At 48.9% G+C, this 22,014-nt stretch overlaps 1 protein-coding gene across 1 annotated transcript in view; it reads right to left on the reverse strand.

Annotated features, from left to right (window-relative positions):
- ELP3 (elongator acetyltransferase complex subunit 3) overlaps nt 1-22,014 on the reverse strand; it is a 107,243-nt gene that overhangs the window by 67,200 nt on the left and 18,029 nt on the right. The window contains exon 8 of the mRNA XM_083605256.1: nt 345-506. Coding sequence (XP_083461382.1) covers nt 345-506 — 162 coding nt within the window. The remainder of the gene's footprint in view (nt 1-344; nt 507-22,014) is intronic.

Consider the following 22,014-nt stretch of genomic DNA (forward strand, 5'->3'; position numbering starts at 1 on the left):
AAAAATAAAAATAAAGAACTTTCCGAGGGTAACAGCTGTGGACTCTCCTTCATTGGAAGTTCCCAAGCAGAGCTTGGATGGCCATCTGTCAGGGATTCTTTAGCTGTGATTCCTGCATTGATGGGGGTTGGACTGGATGACCCTTGGGACCCCTTCCAATTCTATGATTTTATGTGGGATCACTGGTGCAGCCATGTGTAGCATTTGCTGTGCCTTTGAACTGTGTTCTACCTGGGTATCACACTAATGTGAGTATTAAAAAGCTTTTGGTAGACCCTGCTACCCGATCTCAAGTTCAGCGAGAAGGAGCAAGGATGTCTCCTTTGAAAGCTCCCTCTCCTTACCTGTTGGTGTCTCTGGCCACATCCTCATAGACACTCTGCACGCCAATCTCCAGCCTTGTGCAGCCGTATGACAACATATCGCTCAAGTGCCGTTTCAGGCAGTAATCCGGCCGGGTTTCTATAGTTATGCCAATGCACTTTGTAAGGCTTCGCTCAGAGTATCTGCGGATTAGAGACAGGGGTTGGGGTTGGGAAGGGATGCAGAAGAGAGAAATATAAGTCAGGTCTCTGCTACATTATGCCTAGGAGGTTAATATTACGGTCCAAAAAACAAAGAGCCCCCAAACAGGAGACGTGTCACAACTGGCAAGGCTGGCGCTCCTTGTAGCAGTTGGGTTCGCAGCATATGGTTGGCAAATTGTGTTTACGACAATTGTGACGGATCTGCGTTCAGAACCGCCTGATTACAATACAAATCCCCCATCATCTTGGCGCCCTGTAAGCAGACAGCTTTCGCTGACGGACAGGCTGGCAGCCGATCTCACCAGCAGATGGCTGTGGCTTCGGAGAACGTTTTGAAATTCGATCTCATGGAAAGGCTGTGGAGAGGGAGGGTATCTTCTTGGGCGTTTTTCTTTTTGAAAAAGATGCCCCTACGTTTGCCGAGGCTGCTTCGTACATCCTGTTCCGCAGAAGAATTAAACGTACGCAGGTCTATTTTTTCATTTTGGACGTACAAACCAAGATACTGACAGTTAGTGCAAAGGCTTCCACCTGCACAGTGAGACTTCCCCATCCTCTCCATGCCCTGCTACCTGCCCCCCACATCCCGCAATCTGCTCCAGAGGGTTGGAGAAAGAACAGATTTTGTGGAAGAGGTTCAGCAGAAGGGGCCCTCTTGGCAGTTCCGATGTGCTCAGAAGTTCAGGGTGCCGATGGTCAGGAGAGGGCATTCTCTGTCTTTTGGGTTTCTGGGGGTTTTCCTGTTGTTATTCTGTCTCTCACAGCTACAATAAACCTACCATTAAAAGTATGGACTGGTCATTTCTTCGTCAGAGGGCAAACGGGCAAATTTAGCCGGGAACAAATACTTTCCCCCCTCACTGTACCTGACACCATCACTCTACAGCTTTTGGTGAATCCTGAAGACACAGCTCTTTACCCTGGCCTTTATCACCTGACATGTATTATGATGAGATACGATAATCTTTACTGTCATTGTCCCATGCAGAACAACGAAGTTGAAAAATCTACATCAAACATTCACAAACCAACAAGCCTCCTATCCCAGCCTGGTTAGCCCCTAAAAACTCTGATACCCCATAATTGAATACAATATACTCACACAGAGACTACCTTACACTGTGTTTAAAACCAAAATCGCATTTAGATAGAAACTGTTTCTCAGGCGGCTAGTCCTAGTCTTTATAACCCTGTACCTTCTTCCAGAAGGCAGAAGCTGAAAGAGATCATTTCCGGGGTGTGCACAATCCTGCGCTATCTCTGCAGCTTTCTTATGACACCTGGAAGCATAGATTTGATCCAAGGTGGGAAGAGCGCACCCAATTATTCTCTCCGCAGTCTTTACAACCTTGGACAGCATTGTTTTTCCCTTGATAATGTTAGAACCAACCCTGTTTTTGTGCCTGGAAGTGAAGAGGCAAACGGGGCTCATCAACCTGGGAAGGCAGCCCATCTAGGAGAAGGAAAACTCTTTCCTAAACCTCTGCTGCCTTGCGGGATATCTTTAGGGGAAGGAAAGGCTCAGGAGTGAACCCAACACGAATCCAGGGTCGAGTCCCTAAGGCGGTTGGATGGCGCCTTGTACGCCTCCTTCTGGCAACTCCTGCAGCCAAACTGGTGCCAAATGTCTTGCTCTGCTTTCCTTTGGAACGCAGCAGAGAGGCCGAGAGGGGGAAAGCCCAGGACCTCCACTTTGGTGCTGCTATTGCAACAACAAGCAGCAAGAACTGTGCATGCACACGAAAACTCATACCAATAACAAACTTGGTTGGTCACTAAGGTGCTACTGGAAGGAATTTTTTTATTTCGTTTCGACTATGGAAGACCAACACAGTTACCTACCTGTAAATAATAATAATAATAATAATAATAATAATAATAATAATAATAATAATAATTTTTATTTATACCCCACTCTCCCCAGCCAGAGCCAGGCTCAGGGCGGCTAACACCAGTAAAAATTACAGTAGAAACATAATGGCGGGGGACGGACCAAAAAACCCAATTTAAAATACAGGTTCAAATGCTATTTAAAATGCAGCCTCATTTTAAAAAGTAGCTCATAGATCACATAAAGGGAGGGAAACATAAGGGTCAGAATGAGTCCAAACCAAAGGCCAGGCGGAACAGCTCTGTCTTGCAGGCCCTGCGGAAAGAAATCAGATCCTGCAGGGCCCTGGTCTCATGAGACAGAGCGTTCCACCAGGCCGGGGCCAGTGTTGAAAAGGCCCTGGTTGAGGCTAATCTGACTTCCTTCGGGCCCGGGGCCTCTAGAGTGTTGCTATTTATGGACCTTAAGTTCTCCGCGGGGCATACCAGGAGAGGCGGTCCCGCAACCACACAGTTGTTTTAAACTGTTTTAATGCTGTGTTTTGAATCATTGTAACCTACCCAGGGACTTTAGGGTGAAGGGCGGGTAATGACAACCCCCACCGGGTGCCATCCAGGTGTTTTGGACTACAACTTCCATCAGCATCACACAGCCTTACCGGCCAGGGCCGCTGAGAATTGTCGCCCAAAAGGGCTGGAACATACCAGGATGGTTTGTCATTATATGTGCAAACTGAACTATTAAGAACATGCAACCACTTCGCAAGCATTTTGGGAATCTGACCCACGTATGGTTTAGCTCACTGTAAATCATTTTTAAAATTGCAACCCAGGGAACACCGATATTCCTCATAAACTTGCCAGGATTACCTCCATGAGAACAATCAGTAATAGGTGTGCTCTACAGACATCTCTTTTTAAGGGAGAGGCACAAAGCCCATCATTTTGCACTGGCTTTGGGGGAACAGGGCTGCTCTTATCAGACTCGTTATTTTGCTATTTCAGCCGAGTGAGTTCATATTGTACTCTTACGCTTTTAATTGGTTTTTATATTGCCTTCTATAAGTTTCGAAGTCTGCCTCCAGCTGTGTAGGAGGAAAAGTGGAGTCACATGCATGAGAGCCATAGGAGAGGGTCCTTCCTTGCACCCCAAACCCTGCTCCGGTGCTGCCAGGTGAATCTTCATTTGAATAGAAAGCTCCAAGTGCTACAAATCCCCATGAAACCCCACTGCAGAAGATTGTGTGCTGCTTGGCCGCCTGGAAAGGAATCCGCTGCTGGGATCTAGTAGAAGCAAATGCTAAGATCCTGCTGGAATGTCTTTTCTAAATGCACAGTTTTCTATGTTTGAAAGATAACAATGCATAACTTGCATCCTAGTAGCCCCTGGGTACTGAATACGCAGTCTTCCTCTTTGGCTACCCATCCAACTCTGCAGATCCCAAAATCATCTTAAAGGTAAAGGGACCCCTGACAATTAAGCCCAGTCGCAAACGACTCTGGGGTTGTGGTGCTCATCTCGCTTTACAGGCTGAGGGAACCGGCGTCTGTCCACAGACAGCTTTTCCGGGTCATGTGGCCAGCATGACTAAGCAGCTTCTGGCGAAACCAGAGCAGTGCATGGAAACACCGTTTACCTTCTCGCTGGAGTGGTACCTATTTATTTACAGTCATACCTCGGGTTGAAGTAGCTTTGGGTTGAGTGTTTTCGGGTTGCACTCTGTGGCAACCCAGAAGTAACAGAACACGTTACTTCTGGGTTTCGCTGCTTGTGCATGCGCAGGTTGCGTTCACTTCAGGATGTGAATGGGGCTCTGGAACCGATCTCGTTCGCATCCAGAGGTACCACTGTACTTGCACTTTTGGGCGTGCTTTCGAACTCCTAGGTTGGCAGGAGCTGGGACCAAGCAACGGGAGCACACCCCGCCACAGGAATTCGAACCACCAACCTTCTGATTGGCAAGCCCTAGGCTCTGTGGTTTAGACCACAGCGCCACCTGCGTCTCTTTACCAGGTGTCTTCAGACTTCTCTGCATTTTCTCTTTTCATATGCCTCTTTCTCAGCGGCTCCAAGGAACAAGAAGCCAACAGACCAGCCATCTATACCTGGGTCACTCATTTTTCCCAGCTCAGCCTCCCGGCCACCTTTGAAACTAGGAAGCTCAATTCTTGCTCAGTCTCCGTATCCAAGGGGTACACAGCCCAGAAGTACCGGGCTAGAACTCAGGATCCACTTCAGATCGAGGACTGTACTTTCGAAGAACTAAAACCTCCTTCCAGAATTTTGCAAACATCCTGCATCCCCCAGAACAGGCCTCCCCCTACAGCAATTGGCTGAGGTCGTGAGGCCTAAGGCAGCGGTTCTCAACCTGTGGATCCCCAGATGTTGTTGGACTACAACTCCCATCATCCCTGAGCTCTGACCTTGCTAGCTAGGGGTGATGGGAGTTGAGGTCCAACAACATCTGGGGGAACCGCAGGTCGAGAAAGACTGGCCCAAGGGGTAGCAGCAGGCAGGTAGCCAATGGATGCTGAATAGTATTTTTTGCTGCAGGGATCACCAACATTTTTAAGGCCCTGGGCACATTTGTTGAGAGAATGCAAAGCCTCCTCCGGTCACTTTTGATCCCCTCCCGTAGATCGCTACTCCCAAGAGTGAAAAGGATGAACACACATACTTCACGTTTCCAAGGGATCTGGGTAAATGTCAGAGAGTTGGAAGAGGAAGTGGGGAAGAGTATTGCTCTTCCAACTTCAGCTCTGTGTACTTTTTCCAAGGGAGAGAAAGGTAACCAGCTCAAGACCAAGGGCTCAGAGACTTCATGGATGTTTGGAGAGGTAGGATGGCCACCTGTCAGGGCATCTTTAGCTGTGATTCCTGCACTGCAGGGGGTTGGACTAGATGATCTTTGGGGGGTCCCTTCCAACTATGATTCTATTCAACACTCCAGAGAGCCCCATCCCATCCTCTCTCTTTTTCGCGGCCACTGCCACCCCCTGCCTACTCTCTTTCCTCCACGAGATCCAAAACACAGGCTTTCAGCTTCAGCCAAGTCCAGCCTTGCAAGACAGAAGCAGGTTCCAGATGTCTTTCTGTTTTCAGCGAATGAATGATTGAACGCTAACCTTCAACCGATGACTAATACACAGTGCGTGCACACACCCCAACTAGGCGGCTGGAGGCAAAGGGTAATGTTATTGGATTCGAGTCTAATCATATTACTTTGAAGTTGTAGGAGAGGTACTTTAGGAGGAAGAACACAATTAAGGGCTCCAAAACGACACAAAATGTTTTTTATATATATATTATTATTCATGCATTAATCATAATACCACTTTCAGGCATCCATCTACTCACCGCTGAAACACTGCATTGCAGTAACTGGTTTGTTGGAATAATGCTATGCAGCAGGTTACAGCTGGAAGAAATTAACTTAGCAGGACTGCACTGGTGGATATCACGGCTGGGCTGCCCCTATCCTAAATAAACTGTTGCGTACCTCTGACGCTTTCCTAGACTTCGACTTCAGCTAGATCTATTTTTGAGGGGCACGTTTGGACTGGTATCCCACTCTATCCCTTTAATAATAATAATAATAATAATAATAATAATAATAATAATAATAATATCTTTATTGTCATTGCCCCCTCTCGGGGACAACGAAATTACTTGACTGCTCCATAAAAACACTAATTAAAACAATACAGTATAGTACAGCAAGGAAGATTAGATGACTTTCAAAGTCCAGGCTTCCCATTCAGGGCCGAGATCGCTCTGGAGAAGAAGCTGTTCTTAAGACGGCTCGTTCTTGTCTTCATCGTCCTGTATCTCCGTCCCGACGGCAGGAGCTCGAAGAGACAGTGGCCAGGATGCGATGGATCTTTTACTATGTCCAGTGCCTTCCTATGGCACCTTGTGGCATAAATCTGCTCTAAGGTGGAGAGTGGGCAGCCAACAATGCTCTCTGCTGCCTTAACAACTCTGCACAACCCCATCCTGTCCTGGGTAGTACAGCTTCCGTACCACACACATAAGCCATAAGTGAGCACGCTCTCAATGGCACAGTGATAGAAGGCAAGCAGCAGTTGACTCCAGACAGGAAATTGGAGAGTCAGTATGGTGTACTATGACCTGAAAGACCATGGTTTTGGGTTTTCCCCCAACCCTCCAGAGCAGATTTGGGGATAGTGTGGGCAGAGGGAGGAGAGGAATTCCTGTTGCACCGGTGGGAATCCTTGTGGTGACTTCTGCCAGCGCAGTGGGTTGGCTGAATGCAGCCCAAGGAGTTTGATCACTCCCACCGCTCAGGCAGTGACTGTGAACAAGCGTGAGACAAAATGTGGCCACTGAACAGCTCCCACAGTGAGCACGTTCCCAGCAAAGTTTCCAAAGGTTCTTCCAGGGAGTAGTATCCTGACATCCTAAAGCTGTGTTCTTCAACTCTGGGTTCCCAGGTGGTGTGTCGGACTACAACCCCATCGCCCACAACCAATGAGACAGGATGATGAGAAAAAACAAAAAAAAAAATTCCTTCCAGTAGCACCTTAAAGACCAACTAAGTTAGTTCTTGGTATGAGCTTTCGTGTGCATGCACACTTCTTCAGATACACTGAAGCAGAAGTTGCCAGATCCTTCTATATAGTGAGAAGGTGGGGAGGGGTATTACTCAGAAGGGTGGTGGGAATGGGTGATTGGAAGATAGCTGTGATGAGCAAGTGATGCTTCTATACAAGATCTCAAAGTAGCTGTATTACTACAAAGGAATTTCAGAAATAGACTGGAAAGCGAAGCTGCTGAATTGCAACTCATTACCAAACTTAAAACCATGGAGAGACCTGGTCTGAACAAAGACATTGGATTCTTATCTCATTATACATGACAAAGCCATTTTTCACCTTCTCACCCCTTGCTTTTTCCTGTAAGACCTATTGCAGTCGTTAAGAGTCGTCAACAGGCTCATCACAGCTATCTGCCAATCACCCATTCCCACCACCCTTCTGAGTAATACCCCTCCCCACCTTCTCACTATATAGAAGGATCTGGCAACTTCTGTTTCAGTGTATCTGAAGAAGTGTGCATGCACACGAAAGCTCATACCAAGAACTAACTTAGTTGGTCTTTAAGGTGCTACTAGAAGGGAAAAAAAATTTTTGTTTTGTTTTGACTATGGCAGACCAACACGGCTACCTATCTGTAGTAGGATGATGAGAGTTATAGTCCAACAACATCTGGGGACTCTCAAGTTGAGGAATAGGCTTCCTTCACCTGCTGCCCTCCAGACAATGTGGACTACAACTCCCATCGTCCACAGCCAGATTAGCCAATGAGACAGGATGATGGGAGTTGTAGTCCCAACAACATCTGGGGACCTAAGGTTGAAGAACAGTGTCCTACATTACTTCACGCAGTTGAGTACCAGCACTTGATATGTAAGGACGCGGGTGGCGCTGTGGGTTAAACCACAGAGCCTAGGACTTGCTGATCAGAGGGTCGGCAGTTCGAATCCCCGCAATGACAGGGTGAGCTCCCGTTGCTCGGTCCTTGCTCCTGCCAACCTAGCAGTTCGAAAGCACGTCAAAGTGCAAGTAGATAAATAGGTACCGCTCCAGCGGGAAGGTAAACGGCGTTTCCGTGCGGTGCTCTGGTTTGCCAGAAGCGGCTTAGTCAGGCTGGCCACATGATCCGGAAGCTGTACGCCAGCTCCTTCGGCCAATAAAGCGAGATGAGCGTCGCAACCCCCGAGTCGGCCACGACTGGACCTTGAGTTTGGATTTGATATCCCGCTTTATCACTACCCGAAGGAGTCTCAAAGCGGCTAACATTCTCCTTTCCCTTCCTCCCCCACAACAAACACTCTGTGAGGTGAGTGGGGCTGAGAGACTTCAGAGAAGTGTGACTGGCCCAAGGTCACCCAGCAGCTCCATGTGGAGGAGCAGGGACGCGAACCCCGTTCACCAGATTACGAGTCCACTGCTCTTAACCACTACACCACACTGGACCTAATGGTCAGGGTTCCCTTTACCCTTTACCTCTACCTACTCAATATGTAGCATGGCTGGCCAAGCCAGGGCAGTGGGATTCTGTGGTAATGCCACTGCCCGGGGCTGGAACACAAGGACCCATAGCAACCAAGCGCCCCGCAGGACCCTGAAGGCTAACAAATGTATTGCCGTGTAAGCATCTGTCAGGCGACTTAGGCTGAATGTAGTATATTTACGGTGATGCATGCCTCTGCTGAACCGGCCCCCTCCTCTCCCTTTGGCAGCTTTGTCTGCATCTCAGGGTGTTCTTGTGAAGATAAAGAAATCGAAAAGATCTTCCCGGTGCTGAAAGGAGCTGCCAAAGCAATGAATACAGAAAGCCGCTCTTAAGGTTAGCTGGTTAATGACTGAATTGGACAAAGGAGGGACGGCTGACAGAATAGCTGAACTCCCTTTTGTCATGCAGGCAATCGACAGAGAAGTAAAAGAAAGGATTCTGGTGGGCTTCCCAAAGCCATAAGGCACCAGCATTATTGGAGTCCAAGGGCACACTTCCCAGGCAGGCATAAATGTTTAAGGTACCATGCAAAGCAGGACTGGAGAGGAGTTGTGGCCTGGAGAGCCCTGGAAGGGCTGAGCCACTCCATCCCCTCGAGCATTTTGATTGCCACTTTTTGAACCTTCCCCAACCATGCAACACCCTTTCTGAGAGGCACAGAAGATGATTCTGGCTCCCTAAAAGCAGCCATTTCCAAACCCCGAGGCAGCTGCAGCACAACAGAAAAGCCCCCGTTATTGACTGAAGCTATCGTTTGGCTGATCTCGGCAAAAGAACTCTGCAATCGCCATCTGTTTCAGGATTAGCAGAACCAGCCTGCTTGGCTGAAATGTCACACTGTACCTAATGCCCAGTGACACAAATGTGCTGCTCAGTGACAAAGACCCAAGACAAGGTGTGCACTGAAAATGCAGCAGCTAAGCGGAGAGGGAGAATTCCCACTCCTACCTTGATCCCCGTGAGTCACGGTAAGTGGAGCTAACACAACAGCTGGGAAGGTCGTTCTCTTGCAGAAGCGCAGCAAGGATGTTGCTGCTTAAGCTCCTGCCCTATGTACCGGGTCTGAGTGCTGTCACGGTGCTTAATAATCCTATAATATATCTGAAGGGCCCATAGGTTTATCACAGTTAGGCTTAGAACAGTGGCGTCCAAACTTTTTTCAAAGAGGGTCAGATTTGATGAAGTGAACATGCATGAGGGCCGACCAAGGTTGTTGACCTTTTTTTAGGACTGAAGCTGTTGACCTTCTTTTCGGATTTCCCCCCAGGAAATAAACTACCACAGGGGCCGGATTACATCAACCGGTGGGCTGGATTAAGCCCCCCGGGCCAGACTTTAGACGTGCCTGGTTTAGAACAATGTCCTTATTCCCAAGGGTCATCAAGTCTGCAATACAGAAATCACAGCTGAAGCATCCCTGACGGACGGCCACCCAACCTCTGCTTACAAACCGCCAAGGAAAGAGAACCCACCACCTCCCATAGTAGCCCATTCCACTGTCAAACACTTCTTACAGCTGTCTTGTCATCTCCACACCTTCCAGCATGTCAATATCCTTCTTAAATTGTGGTGCCCAGAACTGGACACAGGACTCCAGGTGTGGTCTGACCATGGCAGAACAGAGTGGGACCATTGCTTCCCTTACTGTGGACACTCAACTTCTGTTGATGCAGCCTAGAATTGCGTTAGCTTTGTTTTCAGTGCCTGGAGCTCTGAAGCAGGGCTGGAGCCAGGGGTCTTCACAGCCTGTTGGAACTATCCATGGTCTGGTAGATCTGTGTCTGACCCAAGCTTGTCTGTCTGTCTGCCCCCCTCCTAACCCCTTCTCTGTGGAGGTGGCTCCAGAGCACTCTGCCATCCTCTCTGGCTACAGACTGCCAGCTTAAGTGCCACCTGCTGCTGCTGGCTGCCATCCATCCACCCACCCACTCACTCATGTCACAGCCAGGCTTCAGAGGACCTCGTCTAGCACCCGCAGGTCAAAACAGGATCCGATTATATGCACCTGCCCATTAGCATCCTCAGCTACCTCTTCACTAGCAATTACCGTATTTTTCGCCCTATAGGACGCACCGTCCCATAAGGCGCACCTAGTTTTTTGGGGGGAAATAAAGGGGGGGAAATTATTCCCCCCCCAGGCGCGGGGCTGGGGCGGGGGAGGCCCGAGCTTCCCCTGACCCCAGCCCCCAAACAGGCAGCTCTCTGCAAGCCGTGGGAGCCCAGCGCTGGCTCCCGCTGCTTGCTGAGAGGTCCGCGAAGCCTGGACGCGCTGATCTCAGCGCCCGCAGGCTTCGGCATGCAGGCAACTCTCCGCAAGCAGCGGGAGCGCTCCCGCTGCTTGCGGAGAGGTCCGCGAAGCCTGGAGAGCAAGAGGGGTCGGTGCCCACCGACCCCTCTCGCTCTCAAGGCTTCAGCGAAAGCCTGCATTCGCCCCATAGGACGCACACACATTTCCCCTTCATTTTTGGAGGGGAAAAAGTGCGTCCTATAGGGCGAAAAATACGGTAAACAAAACTACTCAAGTCACGTTGCAGATGCAACTTCAGGACTTGGCAGGTCTTGCCAAGCAAGACCTTTGTGAGTTTGGCATTAAGTAAAATCAACGCTTGTGCTGACAAGGTAAAACAGGTACCCCTGTGTCCTCCGTCATCCATCTCCAGGCCCAGACTGCCTTACTAAAATCAAGATGATGATGATGATGATAATGATAATAATAATAATTTATTTATACCCCGCCCATCTGGCTGGGTTTCCCCAGCCACTCTGGGCGGCTTCCAACAAAACACTAAAATACAATAACCTATTAAACATTAAAAGCTTCCGTAAACAGGGCTGCATTCAGATGTCTTCTAAAAGTTTGGTAGTTATTTTTCTCTTTGACATCTGGTAGGAGGGCGTTCCTTGTAACTTGGCTTCTCGCAGCGAGGGAACCGCCAGAAGGCCCTCGGCGCTGGACCTCAGTGTCCGGGCAGAATGACCGGGACGCTCCGGGGACGAGGTGGGGACGCTCCATCAGGTATACTGGACCAAGGACGTTTAGGGCTTTAAAGATACACTATGTCCACAGCCTCTCCCTGATCCACCAAACTTGTAACTCCACCCAAAAAAGAAATGTGATTTGTCTGGCATGACTTGTTTTTGAGAAACCTATGCTGGGTCCTTTTCTAAGCGCTTGCAGAGCAATTGTTTATCTGTTGTAGGACTTTTCCTGGTATCAGTGTCAAGCTGACCAGTCACTAGCTACCTGGGTCTTCTCCCCCCCCCTTTTGACAACATTTGCCCACCTCCAGTCTGCAGGAACCTCACCTGTTCTCCAAGAATCCTCCAAGATTATAGACAGAGGCTCTGAGATTACATCCAGAGGCTCCTTTAGTAAACCTGGATGCACCTCACCAGGCCCTGGAGATTTGAACTCATTTAAAAGTAATTAGGTTTTCCATCACTACCTCTTTCCCTATCTTGGGCTGCAGCTCCCTCCTTATACCACGTTATCACCAGGTTGGGCATCACTTTCCTTTTGGGTAAAGACAGAGGCAAAGTACTGTATTTTTTGCCCTATAGGGCGCACTGGCCCATAGGGCGCACCTAGGTTTTTTTGGGGGGAAATAAATAAATAAAAATTTATTCCCCCCCCCCCAGCCGCGGGGCTGGGGCGGGGGAAGCCCGAGCTTCCCCCATCCCCAGCCCCCAGAACAGGCTGCTATCCGCAAGCCTTGGGAGCCCGACGGGAACTCCCGCCGGGCTCGCAAGGCTTGCGGACATCTGCCCGAAGCCCGAGGTGCGCTCCGGAGCGCGCCCCGTGCTTCGGGCTGCAGCTCGCAAGGCTTGCGGATAGCTTCCTGAAGCCTGGAGAGCCTGCATTTGCCCCATAGGACGCACACACATTTCCCCTTCATTTTTGGAGGGGGAAAAGTGTGTCCTATAGGGCAAAAAATACGGTAGGTGTTGAGCAGTTCCACCTTCTCTCTGTCACCCAATAGTATTTATCCATCTTCTCCATGCAGAGGACCTACCACTTGCTTGTTCTTCCTCTCGCTTCTTGCTTCAAGCAGAGCCAAATAAACTTAAAAAATATTTGTAACCCCTCTCACAAGCCTGAGCTCATTCTGAGCTTTTGCCTGCCTGATCATCTCCCTGCAAATATAACACCACCCAGTTACATGTTTTTTGGAGTTAAGAACTGGAATCATTGCCAATTTATTCAGGGTTTCATCCCAGTAATAAGTGTAACCAAGAAAGGACTCTGCTTTTCCTCTCAAGTGGCTTTGACCAGCCAAGACAGGCAGATGCAAGAGCCGCTAAGAATAATTTCTTCACAGCTGCCGCAGCAGAGTCTTTTAAAATGATCTGTGCTACAATCAGCTGCCTTTGGCACGGGACTACATGTTCTTAGCACAGTGCAAAAACAGGCTTGATCACATTCCACGAGTACCTCCCACCTGGCAATCCCCTGCAGATGTCGGAAGTTTAACCTGCTGCCTGCATGATGGGGGCTGGCATGGATAACGTGAGGTGGGTGTGAAGTAAGAAGATAAGCAGGGCCCTGCAGGGGCCAGATCAGGCCAAACAGAGCCTAGCATCCCCTTTCACACAGTGGCCAGCCCGATGCCCTAATGGCTTAAAAAGAAAATGAGACCAATTCATGGAAGGTAGTCATCACCTTGCCAACAACGGTCCGTATAGTTAAAGCTATGGTTTTCCCAGTAGTGATGTATGGAAGTGAGAGCCGGACCATAGAGAAGGCTGATCGCTGAAGAATTGATGCTTCTGAATTCTGGTGCTGGAGGAGACTCTTGAGAGTCCCATGGACTGCAAGAAGATCAAACCGATCCATTCTGAAGGAAATCAGCCCTGAGTGCTCACTGGAAGGACAGATCCTGAAGCTGAGGCTCCAAGACTTTGGCCACCTCATGAGAAGAGAAGACTCCCTGGAAAAGACCCTGATGTTGGGAAAGATGGAGGGCACAAGGAGAAGGGGACGACAGAGGACCAGATGGTGGGACAGTGTTCTCGAAGCGACCAGCATGAGTTTGACCAAACTGCGGGAGGCAGTGGAAGACAGGAGTGCCTGGCCTGCTCTGGTCCAGGGGGTCACAAAGAGGCGGACACGACTAAATGACTAAACAATAACAAGTCATGATGGCTCTGCTCTGTCTCCACTGTCAGAGGCAGCAATGCTTCTGAATACTAGTTGCTGGAAGTGACAGGGGGAGAAAGTGTTCTTGTTCTCACGTCCTGCTTGTGGACTTCCCATTTGGATATCAGGTTGGCCACTGTGATAACAGGATGCTGGTTTAGATGGGCCATTGGCCTGATCCAGCAGGCTCTTCTTATATGACTAGCCCAGGGCTTGAGAGCAGCCCTTTGGGGCCACAGGCAGAGGACTGGCTCCCCAAGATCATTGCGTCCAGGGGGCCTCCTGCATCAGAGGCACGTGTTCCATTGCTGACCAATGGTGCCTCCTTGCATCACTTGGGAAGACAGGCGAACTAATGCCAGTGTACTGGAAGAAACAAAGTTCACTAGTGTTGAAGCAATGATTCTTCAACATCAACTTCGTTGGACTGGTCATGTTGTTCAGATGCCTGAAGATTCTTCCAAAGCAACTATTCTATTCCTAACTTTAAAATGGAAAGCGTAATGCTGGTGGTCAGCAAAAGAGGTTTAAAGACTGTCTCAAGGCAAATCTAAAAAAATGTAGTATAAACACTGACAACTGGGAAACGCTGGCCTGCGAGAGTGCTGCAATTGGAGAACGGCCTTTACCAAAGGCGTCATGGGCTTTGAAGACACTCGAACTCAGGACGCAAGGGAGAAATGTGCTAAGAGGAAGGCATGCTTGGCAAATCCACACTGTGATCAGCTCCTGCCCGGAAACCAATGTCCCCACTGTGGAAGGACGTGTGGATCCAGAATTGGCCTCCACAGTCACTTACGGACTCATTGTTAAAACCGTGTTTATGGAAGACAATGTTACTCGGCTACGAGGGATCATCAAAGTAGAAGAAGCCTCCTTGCATATCAGATGCCAAGAGAGATCACATGGCATAGCCACTGGCTTTTTCACAGCCCATTCCTTAGCGGTCATAATAAGCGCCTGCAGGATCAGGCCAGTAGCCATCTAGTTCAGCAACCTCTTCTCACAATGGCCAACCAGATGCCCATTGTTGAAAACCCACAAGCAGGATTTGAGCACAAGAGCACTCGCCCCTGCAGTGGTTTTCCAGAAACTGGCATTCAGTAGGATTACTGCATCCAACTGTATGGAGACAGAGCACAGCCATCCAAGTTGGTGCCCATCAGTGGCTCCTGTGGGAGGGAGTTCCACAGTTTAACCACACTCTGTGCGAAGGAGGACTTTATTTTCTCTGTCCTGAGTTTTCCAACAGTCAACTTAAGAACTCCGTCTAGCTGCTGTTGCAAACAACATACTGGACCATGATTCAATTCACACCTCAATTCTTACACCTTTTCTTGAAAGTTTACATTTTAAAATGCTCATAATGGGTTTGAGAACTCGCAAGGCAAAGGATGTAGTACACTGATAGAAATGTAAATGTGTGCCTAAAATCATGGGGAAAGGCAATTCAATCCAACACACCTCTGTTGAAAGGTAAGAGAATTGCTTTTGCTCCATCAAAATGTCAAGAGCAAACCCAGGCGCTGAATGGTCAGAGGTCAACCCTCCATTTCAGCATCACCTCTACTGGTGACTCACACCTTCCCTATTTTTGTTTCGCCAGCTGCACATGAACAAATGTTTACCAGGTGCAAATATTTGCAGTGAGCTGTTCCAATGCAGAACAGACAACAATGAAGAGACCAATTTTGACAAGCGGACTTTTATTCTTGCATGGGGGTGGGGCTGTAGTTCAGTGGTTAGAGCATCGGCACGGCATGCGGGAGGTGCCAGGCTCAATCCCTGATGGTCTCTTCAGGTAGGGCTAGGGCGAGATGCCTGCCTGACACCCTGGAGAACTTCTGTCTGTCAGTGTTAACCAGGGATGGGGAGCCTGCGGGTCACACGTCCCCTGCCAACATCGTCAAAGGCCAGGAACAGGAGTCCAGCAACACCTGGAGGGCCACAGATTCTCAGCGCCAGAGCATCTACTTTGCAGGAAGTCAGTCCCAAGTTCAATCCACAATGGCGTCTTTTGGTAGGGCTGGGGGAGACCCCTGCCTGAAATCCTGGAGAACCATCACCAGTCATTGTAGACTGTTGCAGGAATTTATGTATAGGGTGGGGGGGGTTGCCCCTCCAGCAGATATCATGCACATGCAGCCCCCCTACCAAAACCAGCACAATCACTTTTGTGACTTCTATGACTTGTCCCCACAAAACACTTTATCACAGTTTCTTCCTATCTATTCAAAGGGCCTCTGCTGCACAATACCAAATGTAAGAATTCACTGATAAATGTATCTATGTACTGGCTCACTGGGAAAACTTCAGAAATTCATATAGACATGTGAGCTCAGCTACTCAGCAGCCCCCCTGCCTGAGTGATAATTCCTGGCATCCTGATACCTGAGTGCCAGACAGGCAGCCATTCCAGACCAAGATGAAGACAAAAGGGTGTGATGAACTTGGCTGGGAAACAGGGAAATGTAAATATCTCTTTTGTTACACTTGATGGATGTTTGGTGGGGGGCAAGGGGATCCATGGAGCAGGGTCCAGGATGCTCAGATTACTGCCACCAGACCTCCCCTTTCATGATGTAACCATGATGTAGTTTGGGGGGTGTAACATGGGGATTTTGTTGTTGTTTAGTCGTTTAGTCGTGTCCGACTCTTCGTGACCCCATGGACCAGAGCACGCCAGGCACTTCTGTCTACCACTGCCTCCCGCAGTTTGGTCAGACTCATGTTTGTAGCTTCGAAGACACTATCCAACCATCTCGTCCTCTGTCGTACCCTTCTTCTTGTGCCCTCCATCTTTCCCAACATCAGGGACTTTTCCAGGGAGTCTTCTCTTCTCATGAGGTGGCCAAAGTATTGGAGCCTCAGCTTCACGATCTGTCCTTCCAGTGAGCACTCAGGGCTGATTTCCTTAAGAATGGATAGGTTTGATCTTCTTGCAGTCCATGGGACTCTCAAGAGTCTCCTCCAGCACCATAATTCAAAAGCATCAATTCTTCGACGATCAGCCTTCTTTATGGTCCAGCTCTCACTTCCATACATCACTACTGGGAAAACCATAGCTTTTACTATACGGACCTTTGTTGGCAAGGTGATGTCTCTACTTTTTAAGATGCTGTCTAGGTTGGACATTGCTTTCCTCCCAAGAAGCAGGCGTCTCTTAATTTCGTGGCTGCTGTCACCATCTGCAGTGATCATGGAGCCCAAGAAAGTAAAATCTCTCACTGCCTCCATTTCTTCTCCTTCTATTTGCCAGGAGGTGATGGGACCAGTGGCCATGATCTTCGTTTTTTGGATGTTGAGCTTCAGACCATATTTTGCGCTCTCCTCTTTTACCCTCAATAAAAGGTTCTTTAATTCCTCCTCACTTCCTGCCATCAAGGTTGTGTCATCTGCATATCTGAGGTTGTTGATATTTCTTCCAGCAATCTTAATTCCGGCTAGGGATTCATCCAGCCCAGCCTTTCGCATGATGAATTCTGCATATAAGTTAAATAACCAGGGAGACAATATACAGCCTTGTCGTACTCCTTTCCCAACATGGGGATTAGCAGCTAATAAAAGTTTGGGTTCTCTTTCGTTTGGGGCTTCCATCTTGTTCCACCTTGTGGCCGGTGGGAGTCCTGTTGCGACGGTCTTCAATAAAGACCAAGCCTCCTGGGTGGTGTTTTGCTCTGGTATTCTTGGCTGGTGTCCTTGTTTTCTGTCCGAGGGAGCCCTCAGATTTCTCTGTTAACAAGACAACACTGAGCTAAAAAGACCAATGGATCCTAGAGCCTGCTGGATCAGGCCAATGGTCCATTTACTGTAATGCAGTATGCTGTTCTCAAACTGGCCAACCATATGCCTGTGGGAAACCAAGGAGCAGCACGAGAGCACAAGAGACCTCCCCCCTCTTCTGATTTACAGCAATTGGGTTTCAGAAGCATTTCTGCTTCCGGCTGTGGAGACAGAGAACAGCCCTTGTGACTAGCAGTCATCGCTAGACCTCTCCTCCTCCATGAATTTGTCTACTCTTTTAAAGTCAACCAAGTTGGTGGCCATCCCTGCCTCCTGAGGGAGAATTCCCTGGTTTGACTACGTCTCTATATTTCATAGATGGAGAGGAGAGTCTGAGCATAACTGCATCCATTAAGGACTCAGAGGCAGTTACCTTGATACCAACACTGGATGAGCCATATCTATATGTATAAAGGAATCTCAGCTTCTTTGGGTCTTAACATGCCTTTGCCGAAGTTCTCGATTAAGCCACTCCCGTCGTCTTCTCAAGAACTGAACTGCATCCATTAACAGCAGCTCTCTTATTGTTCAAAACATGATTTATTGTTAAACACAACAAAAAGAAATCCACAAAGGGGAGAGACAAATCAATAGCTTTTAATCTTGCTGGCAGTCAGTTCATCCTCTTTCAACTTACTCCTAAGTCATCCCACTGAAGATGGTGGCAATTCAGAACTAGAAATGAGTTCCTCCAGGATGACAGGTTGCTTACAATCAGAATTCACCAACCTGGTGCCCTCCAGATGTTCTGGACTACAATGCCCATCAGCTGCTTCCAGTGCATTACGAACCCACCTTTTCCACAGAAGGAGCCCAAGGTGGCATACTTGGTTCTCCCCCTCCTCATTTAATCCCACAACAACCCTTCAAGGCAGGTGAGGTTGAGAGGTCCAAGGTCACCCAGCGAAGTTCATAGTTCAATGGGGATTTGATCCCTGCACTCACCCAGGTCCTAGTCCAACACTCCAACCCAGGCAGACCAACCTTTCATACTCAGTGTGCTGCAAGAGGACTTTGACACGGAACCTGAAGGACACAGTGCGAGGCCAAAATATGATGCCACACCATGTGCTGTCTTCCCAAAGCCAGGCAAGCGAGGTGCAGGGTTTGGGGAAGGAGGCACGGGGCTCTGATAGGAGGATGGGGGTCCCTAGGATAAGGTCACCAGATTTTTTCCAATGAATCCGGGGACACTTTAAAAAATAAATGCTACACGTTCGGGACACTGATGCTGCAGCGATGGCGGTGGCAGAGGGGCGGTCGCCGCCTTGACCTCAACAGCCACGTTTCCCCTTCCTCCGAGGCTTCTATCTCCTTTCTCCATGAGCCTGGGCAGCCCCTGAGTTGTTGGTTCTTTGGTGGTGGTGGTGGGGAAGCGGTGCACGACGGGTCAGGCATGGAAGGAGGACTGAGCGGCGGCAGTGAGGCTTGGGCAGCGTGATGCCTCCCTTCCCATCAGCGCAGCCCCAATCCCATTCCTACCTGCGTGCCAGCAGGAGCGGGCGGGGATCCCTCAGCTGGGAAGGGAGGCTTCCCGTTGCCTAACTGAGAGATCCCTGCCCCCTCCTGCTTGCACGCAAGCTCAGATAGGCAGCCCGAAGCCTCCCTTTACAGCTGAGAGATCCCCACCCCGCCCTGCTTGCACGCAAGTAGGAGTTGGGAGGCTGCTCCGATAGGCAGCGTGAAGCCTCCCTTCACAGCTGAGTTGCTGGGGTCAGGGAAGGTGGAGGCAGCTCGGAAGCTGCATCTTGGAGCCCCTGCACCACCATACTATGGGGACTTCCCAGCAGCTCCTGAAGCCAGCCAGAGCCAACTGCTCCGGGCTGCTGAGACTGCCACTGCTGCGTTTCCCGGGGACATTAGATGAAATCCAGGGATGGAATTTGTCCGGGGACTTATTAGCAAATCCGGGGACTGTCTCCGGGAAACGGGGACGTCTGGTAACCCTACCCTAGAACCCTGTCAGAACCCAGCACCTGATTTACACAGTTTTGAGAAGGCAGCAAGAAGACTTGGGGGAGATGTCAAAGGTTGCCGATGGCCACCAAAAATGGTTTCAAGGGCCACACGCGGCCCTTTGGCCATGTACTGGACCACCGTGATCTTACCAATGCAGTGCACTGGCTCTCTTTGGTTGAGAGGACATCTCCCCTCCTCCTGCATGGCTATGATTCTTATTCTGATATTGGCTGCTTTGTATTTTCATTTTACAATTTCAGTTGTAATATTTTTGTAGCCCGCCCTAGGGACATTTGGTGAAAAGGTGGGGTGATAAAACCAAACAGCAAATAAGGAATGTTAGAAGGATGCTGGAATGAAGTTATGTGGTTTTAGCAGCAATGTTATAAAGGAGTATGTAAAAATGGGTTGTCAACAGGTGAGAATGTAAAGTCACAACATATTAAGATAAATGATTAAGATAAAAACAAAGATGGAAAGGATTTGCTGAATTAACTAATTGAACTAGAATACAAAAAAGGGAGGTGTGAGGAAGTCAAGGAAACAAGTAAATGAAAGATAAGCTATGGAAAAATTGATTTGTTTTTAATCTTTTATTTTTCAGTTTTTTGTAATTTTTTGTTTTACTATTTTTTCCCCCTATGTTTGTAATTTCTTGAAATGTTAATAAATATTATTTTTTAAAAAACAACAACCAAACAGCAAATAAACAAGCATGAACTGGGGTAATCCTGAAGACAGAATATCGATCTGGGAACTCAGAGACAAGACACAGACACACATCTTTGAAGTGCAACCGTGGAAGAGCTTCCCCAATCTAAATATGGTGGTGGGGGGAGTGCATTCTCGCCAAGTTATCAAGAGTTCAGGAAATACTAAGATATAAAATAACACCCTGCATCTCCTTAAAAAATAAGAAATTGCTTGGGAGATACTGGATCTTGTGACAATATTACAATGCAGCAACAGCATCTCATTTCCATTTAAGACCTATAATAAAACGAAAGCGGCGGAACTAGCAGAATGAATATTGTTTCAAGATGCCGTCAGCACAGCAGTTGCGTCACGGGAACAGCGATGCAAGAAGCGGCACGGAAAAGGCAGTCCAAGAGAGACAGTGTGGCGCAGTGGTTGGACCTGGGCGACCAAGGTTCAAATCCCCCTTACTCAGCCATAAAGCTCCCTGGGTGACCTTGGGCCAGTTATTCTCTCGACCTGACCTACCTCACAGGGCTGTTGTGAGGATGGGAAATGGGGGGGGGGAGAACTGCGTGCCCCACCTTGAGCTCCTTTGAAGGTGGGATATAAGTGCAATAAATAAAGTACAAGAAGACTGTAGGTAGAACAGAATCACAGAACTGTCGAGTTGGAAGGGACCCCCAGAGATCATCTAGCCCAACCCCCTGGAACCCTTGGAATCACAGCCAAAGGGTCCCTAACTGATGGTCATCCAACCTCTGTTTAAAAGCCTTCAAGGAAGCAGGGTCCACCTTACCAAGCCTCTGAATTACAGAAGCGGGGGGGGGGACACATATATATGTTGGACACCGTAGAACTAAGCTTTCGACAAGCGAGTCCTCTAGCCAGGGGTCAGCAAACTTTTTCAGCAGGGGGCCGGTCCACTGTCCCTCAGACCTTGTGGGGGGCCGTATATTTTTTTGGGGGGGATGAATGAATTCCTATGCCCCACAAGTAACCCAGAGATGCATTTTAAATAAAAGGACACATTCTACTCATGTAAAAACACCAGGCAGGCCCCACAAATAACCCGGAGATGCATTTTAAATAAAAGCACACATTCTACTCATGTAAAAACACCAGTCAGGCCCCACAAATAACCCAGAGATGCATTTTAAATAAAAGGACACATTCTACTCATGTAAAAACACGCTGATTCCCGGACCGTCTGCGGGCCGGATTGAGAAGGCGACTGGGCCGGATCCGGCCCCCGGGCCTTAGTTTGCCTATCCATGCTCTAGCCTCTTTCCCATCGGCAAAATAAGCCCAGCACAGCTGAAAGATTTGCCCTCCATCTTCCAATTCATTTGGAAGCCTCTTAAGCCTCTTTGAACAGCACCTGATTGGAACGCAGCTTTATCTTTTCTCCCTTTCCCTTGCCAAAAGTTGCCGGCAACTGCACAGCAAGTTCAACTTCACTTTGCTCCGTTTTTGCAGAGGGTGAGTCACACAACGGGATCAGAGTCTCCTCCCCTCGCCAGAAATGAGTCAGAGGGGGAAAGCAAGATAAAGAGAATTTGCACCTCGGATTTAAGCCCCTCTCTGGGCTCAAACATCTCCCTCCCCCCAACCTTCACAATTCCCCAGCGGAATTTTGCATTCCTATGCCTACAGGTGAAAGCCTTTCTCCAGAAGAATGAAGGGGGGGGGGGGAGCCGACAGCAGAATAATGGCTCTTCTGCCATACAGACAGCTGTCTTCCCACGAAGGGCTGCTCTGTGCCTTATCGCCAAGTCCCCCCCCCCTTCTTGTTTGATAGAGATCCAGGAAATGTTCTGAAATCCCCTTAATGCCTTGTGTTCTCAAGAGATAAAATTAAAACTTCGTTCATCAGCAGTGACAGGCGCTCTTGACAAAAGGAAAATCCCTTGCGGTTGGGTGAGCGGATCCTGCAACACCCCCCCCAACCCCTGCCAGCTCCCCCAGGTATCGATGTTGCCTGAGAGAAAGAGCTCCTGCTGGAACTTTCCACTGGCTCTGGCTACCTGCTACCTTGTCAG

Source organism: Podarcis filfolensis, assembly GCF_964270895.1.
Source record: "Podarcis filfolensis genome assembly, chromosome: 3".
In the NCBI taxonomy this organism is placed as follows: domain Eukaryota; kingdom Metazoa; phylum Chordata; class Lepidosauria; order Squamata; family Lacertidae; genus Podarcis; species Podarcis filfolensis.